Source organism: Primulina tabacum, chromosome 17 (assembly GCF_025594145.1).
Source record: "Primulina tabacum isolate GXHZ01 chromosome 17, ASM2559414v2, whole genome shotgun sequence".
NCBI lineage: Eukaryota > Viridiplantae > Streptophyta > Magnoliopsida > Lamiales > Gesneriaceae > Primulina > Primulina tabacum.
The window spans coordinates 12,390,766-12,403,024 of record NC_134566.1 but is presented as its reverse complement, the minus strand read 5'-3'; the positions used below and the strand labels follow the sequence as shown (position 1 = coordinate 12,403,024).

Below are 12,259 nucleotides of genomic sequence, written 5' to 3'. Positions count from 1 at the left end.
TTTATAGAATTAAATAATTATTGTAAATAAAATAGTATAGAATAATTTATTAATATTTTTTTAAAGTTGAGTTTCAGAGTTGATGGATTGAAAAAAACATCATATTTGATTCAAAAATTGTATTATTTTGAAGTTAAAGATGCATTAAAATAGTGCAATTAGTTGGAGATTGCGTGGCAAGACGAGTTTTAGTCTATATGTATACCCTAAGGTTGTTTTTGGTTGGCCGGATTAAGTAGGATAGATTATTTTATCACTCTTTATCATGCATTTGATATGATTTTTATTTAACCAGCTCAATCCCTCCTATAAATGATTAGGTTGTATTACGTATGATTAAATAATACCTTCTTCTTCCGTAGGATATTAATCCTTCCTCTATCCCTACTCTCTTTCCAATTTTACCCTTCTTCCTTCACCGCTATTGAACCACCTCGGCTGCCGGACCGCCGCCCCCGCTCTTGTCGGACCGCTGTCGGACCGCCACCGCACCGCCGGACCGTCGTCGCCGCCCTCGCCGGACCGCCGCCGCACAGACGTCGCCGGACCTTCGTCGGACCGCCGACTCACCTCCTTCGCCGGACCGCCGCCGCCGGAGTGGAAGAACAAAAAAAAAGAGGAAGTCAATTTTGTCCTTTCATCAAATATTTCAAAATTATCCTATATTTAAAAATCTTACCAAACATACTATCATATATTACATTTTCACGACAATCATTCTCTTTATCATTTACGTACTAATCATTAGTTTATTTTATCCTGCAACCAAACGCAGCCTAAAGTTGTAAATAGTCTTAATATATGTTTCCATTGGAAATTAGGCCATATCTATTGGGGGTGAGAGAAAATATCAAAATTTTGGTATAATGAAGTTATCATACCGAAAAATATCTCATTTATTGAAATTTTCGGTATACCAAAGATTTTGGTACGATATGATAACTAGCCCAAATCTTATAGAGATTTTAGGGATTTTGTTTTATAATATTTGTGTTTATAATTATTATTCCTAATTAATTATGTGCTTATATAAATTAATTTTATAATATTTGTAGATTTTAATAAAAGAAAAAAAGCCTAATTTGGGAGATAAGATGATTTTACAAAACTTCGGAAACAAAATACCAAAAGAAAGAAAATAAAATATTTTATATTTTATTATGTTGAGAATATTAAAATTTTGGAAGAAAATCTGTGTAGATCTTGATAAATAAAATCTCTACAATCTTATTTACAATATTTTAAATTGACATGGGCTTCAAATAGTGGAGGATTAGGACCATGAAGAAATATAAAAGACAGCGTACTTGAGGAGCAAGAGGGTGGCTCAAAAAAGAGAAAAAAAAAGCAGCGCAGAAGAGGAGTGAGGAGGAGAGCAGAACAGAGGAGGAGAGAAGAAAGAGGCGAGATAAGAAAAGGGAGGAGAAGCAGAGGGAAAAGAGAGAGAACGGAAGGGAGGAGGCAGAGGATAGACACAGAGGAAGGAAGAGAAGATGAAAGTGCATAACAGACGGGAGGAACATGAGATTTCACTGTGATTGTCAAGAATTAAATAATTAATTGAATTTTAACACTTGTCAACATAGTGGAGTTTGGTATCGTTATGTGTCTTAATTCTTTATTTGAAGTTGAATCCCTCAGTTAATCGTTGAATTCGTCGTTTTTAGTTACAATTATTTTATTTAATAGTTTAGATTAATAATTCGCATATCATCTTTTTATTTATTTTGTCTAGTTTAAGTTAAGTGATAAAAATTCTAGTAATTAAATATTAGTTTCTTTGGATTGATACTTGGACTCATCATCCATTTACTATAACTTGACCTAATCTGTTTGCTATATTTATTCTCAACCGAAATCGTCGATCAGTAATGACACCGAAATTTTCGGTACGGTAGTAGTGTGAAATTTGAAAATTTTCGATATATACAAAAATACAGGAACAATATATATAAATAAAAATACATATAATATTTTTAAATAATAAATCATAAATTTAAAAAATATAGAGTTTTTTTTTATAAAACAGTATATACAGATATCGTACCGAAATCTCGATATAATCTGTATGCTAATTATACGTAAAAAAAATTATATATCATATGATATCAATACATATTTTCTTATGTCGTAATTTTCTATAACATACACGATTTCGATATGATACAATATTATCTCTAATATCTTGACATGAATTTGTATCAAGTTTTGAAATTCTTTCAATTATATTTAAAATTTTTACACAACTTTGACTAACTTGTTCAAGATATTTTTTATTATTAGAGTACCAGAGTAGTGTGAGTTTAATTGAACATATATTGATCATAATTGATTTTTGAAGTCATAATGAAAATTAAAAATATACCCTTGTGTTAAAAAAAACCACATCTCTTGCCTAAAGTCTTCAGAGTAAGTCAAGTCAAATTTTTACCTCAGAAGTCGATGCAAATCCTTCCATCATATGCGCCACCTAACTAGACTTAGCATGATAAAAGTAGGTTAAAAACTTTTTAAACCCACAAATAAAGCACAATACTAAACAAATAACATCTACCAAACAATTTGTCCAATGAACCCTTGATGAGACAAGAAAAACTGGCAAAACTAAGTCACTTTAGCTAAATATAGGACCAAGAATCTTCTAATTTGAGGGTGCGATCTCAGCCAAATGTGGAGTTAATGATGGAGTGGAACCTGGAGATCTAGTTCCACCAGATGGGCTGTTCCCTGTATTAACACCTCTAATTTCCTCCACCATTTTCACCACATCCTCGATCTTTGGCCTCTGTTCAGGCATTCTTGCCACACAACTCATGCCTATCTGCAGCATCGATACCATTTCTTCCTCTATATTCGGATAGCTCAAGAGATCGACATCAAAAACTTCACCGGTCCATTCCTCACGAACCACAGAATGAACCCATCTGACCAGGTGAATTACCTCTTCACCTCCTGAGGAATATACAGGGGATTTCCCAGTAAGGAGCTCGAGTATGAAAACTCCGAAGCTATAGACATCTGATGCCTGTGTGACTTTCCGAGTGTCGGTGACTTCCGGGCCGCGATAACCTGTTGCCCGTATTGAGGGTGGTGTGATTGGATTCATTAATGTGGCTAAACCAAGATAGCAAACACAACCATACTGTTGGGAGTTGATGAAAACATTCGAGGCCTTTATGTTTCCATGTACGAGCTTCCCACCGGTTTGTGAGTGGATGTGAGCTATGCCTCTTGCTGCACCGATTGCTATCCTGAGTCGAGTTTCCCAATCCAAAGGGTTCCGGTTCTCACCTCGTTTTGCTGCAAAAGTCATATCTGCGTCAGTTTTATTGGTCAACATTAACTTGGAGGAGAAAATGTCAATGCTACCTTTACCATGTATTCATACTAGAAATTAAAAGTATCAGGTCTTTGATGAGATTTTATTACTAGAAATATTTCCAGCCACATCATCCCAATCTATGTCACCTCTGCATAGAGGAGATAACTGTGATCTAAGTTAAAATATTAATAAGAGTGTCATTCGTTTGCTCATATTTTATCGCGGGTAAATCCTATATGGTGTTGAGTTTTTTCTTCATTGTATTTCATAATGCATTCTCTTCACTATATTTCTCATATTCATTATTATACAACTCAAAGCCAGGATCTCGTTCAAGCCATTATTTCTAGCACATGAAACCACGACTTGTTGAAGGATTCAAATCTTACTTCAAGCTGGCACTAAAATTTAGCTTCTGTAGTTAAAAATCTGCCCTTTAGCGAGTGAATCGAGGAACCGAATAATGTTACCATAATGACGAGCACAATAAATTAAAAACAGCATACCATGTAGCAATGCCGACACGCTTCCCTGATTGTAGTAATCATATACCACAAGCTTTTCATCCTTGGAATAGTAGTAAGCCCTCAACGGAGCTACATTTTCATGCCTGATACTTCCAACAATCTCCATATGTTGCTCGAAGTCCTTTTTTCCAACAATTACCTCCTTTAATCTCTTTACTGTTACAACTGTTGCATCCTCTAATGCTGCTTTATACGTAGTACCAAATGTTCCCCTCCCAAGAACCTCGGCGGAAGCCCTCAACAAATCTTCAAGGTCAAATGCAAGATTGCACCCCTCAAAAAACGTTAGCCGGCCACCATTCCCTTGATGCTCGGAAACAATTTTTTCTTTCTTCTGGGATGCCTCGGTGGTCGATTTATTTTTTTGTTTCTTTCTGTGGGAAACAATTAGTAGCAAGGCAATTAACACAAATACTAGTGCACAACTGCCTAAAATGATTCCCAAAATGGCTGATTCACTAAGTTTTGATTTATGTTTCTTTGGTGGAATTGTCAGTGTGGGAGTCGGAGGCATTGGATCCTCTGGTGAAATATTATTACCAAGAAAGGCAGAACTTGGAAATCTCTTGAGAGATTGAGGTACAGCTCCCGTGAGATTATTATAGGACAGATCCAACACTTGCAGAGTCGGGATATTCAGATCAGGAATATCACCAGAAAGAGAGTTATTAGAAAGATTCAGCACTTCCAAATGACTCAAATTCAAAAGGGACAACGGAACACTCCCATTGAAAGCATTGCTAGACAAATTCAACACCGAAAGGTTCTTCCAAACTTTAAAATCCAATGGCAGAGGACCTTTAAGATTATTGAACTGGAGATAAAGACTCGTCAAGTTCCCGAGCTTCAGAAGATCAGAAGGAAACGTCCCACTAATACCATTTGATTTAAGACTCAAGATCTGAAGCCCCGACAGCCGGCCAAGTGTGTTCAAAGGAATGCTGCCTTTGAATCCAATAGCCGGTAGCCGAACCCCTATAACTCTCGAATTATCATGATTACAAGTTATTCCAGTCCAGTTATAGCATACAGAAGTTCTCTCATCCCAATTCAGCTTCCGAATAGGATTAATGTTATCGACAAAATCAAGCAACGCCAGTTTATCTTCAACAGGTTCAGATCTTGCTAACAAGTGCAGTGTACCATATACTAAAATTGTTAAAAAAATATTCTTGACGTCCATTTCTTCTCATACTCTTTCAAGTCAAAACAGCCTCAAACAATATCCTCAATCTCTGACATCACTACATTATTTCAAAAAAAATAAACAAACCCAAATTAAAAAGCGAACCAGAGTTACCAATTACCAAATATTATTACAAATTGAATATAATATATGAAGAATGTAGCCCCATATATTGAAAATTCCACAGACATGTTAGGTCAACCAACCAACCAAAGTAATTAGTTACGTTTCAATTAAAAAGACTAAGAAATTCATTAAAAAATTAAACCAATCCTTTTCTTCCCACCTTCAGTGACTCTAGACACACTGTTCATGCAACTTTTCATTTGTTTCTTTCTGCTAGGCTTTGACAAAACTGTACGTAACAATAATTCATGCTTTCTTTTCTAAATCTTCAATCTTTCATAACAAATAAAAGAATGAATCTCATGAAGCAAACAAACGAAGCATAATCTACAGAAACATGCAAGAAATTCAGCTGTTGGACGACTGAATTTGGGTTAAAACTCAATACTTCTCAAAAATCACAACTGAACTCCACCATCCTACGCACGAATCTCCCAAAAACGTACCTTTAAGCCAGCGATCAAAGAAATCCACCCGCTCACCAAAAGTCACCAACCAAGAACTCTTGAAACTCTATACAGCCAAAGTTTCGATCCAAAAACAACACATTCAAAGGATTCAGAAAGAACCCATTATTAAATTCACCAGTGGAGGTGAAAGTAAATCCAAGAAACACCAAACACAAGCATCTAAACACCCCCCGGTTGGTGATAAAGAAAAAGGGAGATTTCTTGCTTGGGGGAGCGGAAATGATTGGAGGGTGGGTGGTTACTTAGACTTATGGTACAAAGGAATAAATGATTGTTTCTCAGAAAGCAAAGGAGAGCTGTTAGTTTATATTATACTGCTCTAATGGCGCGGGAGGAATGGGAACTGCACGTGCTGTAGCGTAATGGCTACAGCTACTGCAGAGAAGAAAATGATGACTATTAATTTAAATAATAATTAGTGTGAATTTTTTCCCTCATCTAGTCCACCTAGTATTATTTACCGTTACAAAAAATATTATTTACTGTATTCATTAAAAAATTACTTTAATAACTTTTAAAAAATATCTATATTATTTACTGTAACGAAAAAATTATTTAATAGGATTTTACATTTTTTATGATATTAAACTTGTTATTAATTTTTGATACCTAGTTAATTATCTATCAAAATACATGTGAGATTAAGTATTTTTACTACCTGACAAAAACTTGTGTGAGAGACGATCTCACGTGTCGTATTTTGTGAGACGCATCTCTTATTTAGGTCATCCATGAAAAAATATTACTTTTTATGTTAAGAGTATTATTTTTTATTGTGAATATCGGTATGGTTGACACATCTCACAGATAAAGATTCATAAGACCCTCTCACAAGAGACTTATTACTATTACTTAAACTATACAAAAATCACTTTCGGGAATAAGGAATTTAAAACGTTTGCTTTTGCTTCCTATGGAGGTAAACTGCCAAGCATAAATCTACTCGAGTTTGATTATTAATTTATCAAACTTTCTTTATTTTCTCTAAAATGTATTACTAAAGTAAATAGAAAATAATAAAATAACAATTTAATTAACATGTAAAATATATATATATATATATATACACTATTCGAATAACAAAATATCGACGTCTTAAATTTTATAACTAATTTCTTAAAAAAATATCCCTTTTACCCGTTTATCAAACTCATAGATGTTACTTCTATGTTATTAATCATCGGATGCTACGTAAATAATTTTAAAATTCCATCAATATATGGTATAAAAAACTTTTATTGTCTTCCACAGAAACCTCATAAAAAAATTAAAAAGAAAAGCGAAAAATAATCTATATTAAATTAATTGTATTTAAAACTCCGTATTCTGAAAAATCATACATAAAATATCTGCAAATGTGGTAAATGTACTTTTTTTTAAAACTTATGAGTTTAATGTGCTTATTTTTTATATATATAAAAAAAGATTATATATTAGTCTATTACAATTTTTAGAGAAGTTTATGTTTTAATATATTTCACAAGGAGATATGGTGCAATTAGCCCAAATTTCGAGATAATAATTATTTCGAGGATGGGACTGCATAAATTTTATAAGATCGCAGAAATTAAATTTTAAATATCATAATTCCTCACGTTTAAAAAAAAAACAAGCAAAGCAAAATTAATTACTTGATAATTAATATACACGTCTTAGGCTTTCAGTGTTGAGATGTGATTTTTAATCATTTGGGTCGGATGGTAGGTTGAATATTTTTATTAGTTTACCACGAGGAAACGAGTATTATAATAATTGACCAATTATTTCTTTAAAAACAGAGTTTTTCGTATTAAAAAAAACTTGTAAGACATATTTTCGACCGATTTGATTTATGAAAAAATATTACTTTTTACTTTAATTATGAATCAGGTTATCTTTGATTTTATGAAAATAAATTCATGAGATCATCTTACAAGATATTTACTCTTTTGATTTTGAGTTGAAAAGTGACTTATGTATATTAACTCGTGCATGCATTGCGTATGTGTTCAGTATTTAAAAAAAAAATACTCTAGTTTCATTTTTTTTTATTATTATGACAGAATATTTTATATATAATTGGATTTAGAATTTTTTAGTTCGCTAAAATATTATTTTTTGAAATTTAAATATTTTAAATCATATAACTGTCAGTATATTAGATTTTTTTTCTTATCTGATACGAGTAGATATTGCTCTGTAATACGACAATAACATCGTGAATGATAACATAGAGAAGACATGATCGACAACAACATGATATCGCTTATTGCTTCAAATTTTAAAGGAGATCTATTACAGAATTTGAAAACAATTTTTTCATATGGCTTGAATTTGAATTTGGAACTTTATGTAGAAAGTATTAGAGAAAATAATTATTGTATGATTATCTTTAATTGATTTGATATTTAAAATAAAATAGACCATAAATTTTTTGAGAAAAAACAAAAGTTTATTGAATTTGTCTGAACGTGTACAAACATTGTGAAATTCACCAATTACTTCGAAATCCGAAGCAATAATAACACCTCAGTATACGCAGGTCCGTCCGGTTTGTTTCAACTTACCCGTGCAGGACACTGCCTGCACGGACAATGAACGGCCCGGATCACTCCACATGAGTGATCCGGGCCCACCTCCTTGTAAAAAAAAAAAAAAAATTGGCTCGAAAAAATCCGAGCCGTTGGATCGACCCCTGCAGGCAGTGCCCGCAAGGGTAGGGTCGACCGAACCGATCCGTCCGTGTATTTCAGAAAAAGGACGTATCCATGAATCTCTAACAGAGGTAGATACATATTTATGAGGTAAAAAAAATTATTTATTTGAAAAAAAAATCCTTTTTTATTGAAATTATTTGAGAAAATAGTTTTTTACCGTTAACTTCTATAGTTTTTATTTTGGTTAATTAATTTTTCAAAATTTGATTTTAATACCAAAACTTTTAACTTAAACTATTTTGGTTCGACTGTTAATGTGTCATTAGATAAATCAACAATTTTTGATATAACATCAGTATTTTTAATGTCATGTCATCATTTTTCGTGTCATTCCGGCACTATGGTGAAATATGATCGAGACCAAAAAAACAAAATTAATGCAGTAAAACAAACTTATGAAAACTTAGAGAAATCAATTTTTTTAAAAAATTAGTCGATAAAAAAATATTTCCCAATGTTATTATTAAATTTTTAATTTTCTGCCCGCAATTTAAAAGGTTCCCTGGCAAACTACAATTGATACGTGATAATTTTTTCCTTTTCTCTCAAATATTCAAATATTTAAGAGTAGAGAATAAATCTCAACATGTGAAGTGTTTCCATGTATATAGGCTATATTGTAGAATTATGTTAGCGTCGCTTTCTGGTTTTAAATGACAAGGGAAATAGTTGATGGTGAGACAGGAGTTTCGGGAGTTTAGGTGCAACAAAAAATGCCGATTTTTCCCCATCATTTGTAGTTCAATTCTTGTCATTGTCATAGTTATTGAAATGCACAATAAGGCACTTGTATGTGGCAATCTTAACTCGAGAGGCAAGCCTTCTTATGCCGGTAAGCCGTGACTAAAAGGTAGTATATTTTGAATTCAGACCATAAAAGAAACTGTCATGATAATGTATAACCAGACAATTATGGAATAGTAATAAACCAAAAGACAATTATATTGGATTTCTCTTAAATTTTACTGTCTTTTCATTTGAGCAGAGCTTCTAACATGCCTTGAGCTTTGCTTAGGCAGAGTTTCACTCATTGAATGTCCACATCTTGGCATGCCTCAATGTGTAGCAAAATTTTAATTAATGAATGGATAGCAATAACATAGGAGTATCTAAACATGGAACAAAAGAAAGAAGAAACAAAAAGGTCACCACTCACCAAAATCTCTATACAACAAACAATACAACAGTATCTTCACATATCAACTTTGCGAGTACAAGAATCAGATTTATTATGCTATGAAATGAACTTAAGTTGAAAGCAAATTCATAATGTCCAAGTGTAGTTACTTCAAGATGTATTATTGTTCAGGAAATGAGCCAATGCTTTGTCCGTGTCGTTGTCATACATGAACAATGCTTCTGCGACATTGTTTGATGAGAATCCCATCTCTCGCAGTAGAGTGAATCCATTTGTGAATTCCTTAACCTGAGAAAAAACAACTGCCATTCGATTACAAGCACAGACGTGCCAATTTTTTGCTGAAGAAGTAATGCTAACACAGCCACATACTTCTGTACTATTCATTCCTAACACAGTTCTTCATTTTACACACATGTATCAGGGTATAATTTGAATCCAAGCCATAGTTTTGAGGGAAACAGGATAAGAAATCTTAGAATATATTACCTTTGCAGCATTGTCTCCGTAATTTGCGACTGCAAGGGGCACAGCCTCTCTGCTAAGACCCGCTGCTATATATTTGCTCACTATGGGATCTGCAGATAAACCCTGCATGAAATCCAATTGTATGGCACAATAAGATATCGCTTCACCACAAGCCAAGATGATCAACGACAATTCATAATGTAATAAACTAAAATCTTACCAGTTGACCTAAAAGTAGTAGTAAGCTAAAGACATCAGGTACAAGTTAGGCTTTGTCTAACACATGATCAACCTGAGTCAGCTATGCATGACATTTGAGCGCTAAAAATACACGAAAAGATGGGTGCATCACTAAATTATTCACTAGCAAGGGAACCCTCATCTACCAAAGAAAAAGCTGAAAGCCTGACAACAAGATATACCACACATTCGATGAGAATTGGTGGCCGTCATATTCAAGGATCCTAATACGTTGAAGAAAAAAGATAGAACTAAAGCATAAAACAAGTATGTCAAATATTTTGCCAAAAATCATACAGCGTTATTCCTCAGATGTGAAAATGAAATGTTTGATTTGGAGGCTTTGCCACAATTACTTCTCAAAACTCATTGAACTCAACAACAAATTTCCCAATTTAAAATATGAAAATTCTCAACTTTGCAAGACATCAAATTTGGAATAAGCAAAAGTATAAAATAATACTTCATCACCTATACATAAAACAGAACAAAAATAACACTACTGAGCAATTTGACGATCCATCGGCTGAAATGAACTCAAAAGGCAAAACTTACATGTGAGGATGGTGCTTCGGTCGGTTTGCTCGTAAAATTTTCCAACCCAAGTCTGCTCCAATTAGGGTTTTCTTTCATTGCTTCAGCTATAATATTTCTCTCAAATTCGAAATCAAAGTGGAAATTGCTTCGAGGGATCTCCCCAAGCTGGGGCAACAATGGAGGCTACAAAATTATAAACCAGTAGAAATTCAAATTCATCACTCTGTAAAAATTTATACATCGTAGTAAGCAGATGATAAAAAACAAATACCGGCGGCGTAATTTTATACTCAGGTTTTATAGCAACCCTAATCCCTATTCCAGCTGCAAATCAAACACCAACAGAAGACAAATACCATCAAAAAACAAAAAAAGCTTAAAACTTTTCAAGCATAAATCCTCAAATAACGGGAAACAAACAATACAGCTAGTCGGAGGGGCTGGGGCGTTCTGAAACGGGGGGTTCCGGCCCGGTACTCCTCCATGACTGGAGACAGATTGAGATGAGCCGCCGCCGATCTTGGGATATAGAGACGCGGGTTGACCGTACATGGGATGAGCGGCGGCGGCCGATGATGGGCCGGACGATGCCCTGATGTACGACGGGGTTGGCGAATCGTATGTTCGGGTCTTGAAATCATACTCCATCTTTTAGCAACTGAAAAATTCCAGAATTTGTGTGTTTTCTTGCTCAATTGGATCGAAGTTGATAAATTTTCTTCTGCAATTTGGAATTTTGACGATCTTTTCAATGGAATTTGGGAGAGAAGGAAGAAGACATCAGCTAGCTGATTCGGCAACTTCTTAATTAGCTTCTTGCCTAATCAAGCCCATTGGGCTCATAAAGATGGGCTATAGCCTACGTTAATCATAGATAATACAAGTAAATGTAAAATATTTAGTATTTTATAATTATAAAGGTTAAGTTTTATGAGAAATTTTTTTAGAAAATATATATTTCAAAGCTATTGACTATATTATTGTTTGCACAAAAAACTACGAAGGCGCTGTCAGACATGAGATCGTGCCAAAACTGTGAATAAACTGACTTTTACAATCAAGCGACGTGAATCCCGATTCAATTGTTAATTCCAACTCACTCGATAAGTCACAAAGTTAAGAATTTAAACAAGGAATTCGATGAAATTTTCAGATGAAATTCATAAATAACATTTAATTTAATTACGTTATTATGAATTGAAATAACATTTTTACAAAATAAAATAGAAAAGATATGATATCAGATGAATTAAAATTTCTAGAATTTGCAGAGAGCATTTGCCGTAGTTTTGTTGATGAAATTTTCGAGAGTTTCTTCTGCTGATTTCTTTCAGTTTTTGTTCAGCTCTTCCGAGCAATTTGGCACATCTTCCACAATAATTGGTCGTCAATTGTGGGTTAACTTTTTCAACAACGCACCACCCAAATACTCTTAACTCCACGAGCCTTCATTTTCAAAACTTGAGCCAAACAAAATTATGGACCAACAAATGCCCCTCGCATCCAATTTGACAAGTAGAACAATTTGGTTATTTCTATATTTAGCCCA

General features: G+C 33.7%; 2 protein-coding genes across 4 annotated transcripts; both read right to left on the bottom strand.

The window, feature by feature from the left end:
• Window positions 1-2,486: 2,486 nt before the first annotated feature.
• On the bottom strand, window positions 2,487-6,017 carry LOC142531267 (putative inactive receptor kinase At4g23740). 3 transcript variants are annotated; one of them, XM_075637364.1, is made up of 3 exons: window positions 5,550-6,017; window positions 3,829-5,093; window positions 2,487-3,315 (listed from the first exon to the last, which is right to left on the bottom strand). In XM_075637364.1, exons 2-3 carry the CDS (start codon window positions 5,030-5,032, stop codon window positions 2,642-2,644), a joined length of 1,878 nt encoding a protein of 625 aa, XP_075493479.1. In that variant the 5' UTR covers window positions 5,033-5,093; window positions 5,550-6,017; the 3' UTR covers window positions 2,487-2,641. The 3 variants fall into 3 exon arrangements, with proteins under 3 accessions (XP_075493479.1, XP_075493478.1, XP_075493480.1); XM_075637363.1 differs by having other exon boundaries at window positions 5,608-6,016; XM_075637365.1 differs by having other exon boundaries at window positions 2,487-3,300; window positions 5,608-6,015.
• A 3,440-nt stretch (window positions 6,018-9,457) lies between these two features.
• Window positions 9,458-11,509, bottom strand: LOC142531827 (uncharacterized). The gene is made up of 5 exons (XM_075638099.1): window positions 11,136-11,509; window positions 10,982-11,034; window positions 10,729-10,893; window positions 9,955-10,056; window positions 9,458-9,753 (listed from the first exon to the last, which is right to left on the bottom strand). The coding sequence occupies exons 1-5, from the start codon at window positions 11,356-11,358 to the stop codon at window positions 9,616-9,618; spliced, it is 681 nt and encodes a 226-aa protein (XP_075494214.1). The 5' UTR covers window positions 11,359-11,509; the 3' UTR covers window positions 9,458-9,615.
• Between the last annotated feature and the right edge of the window lie 750 nt (window positions 11,510-12,259).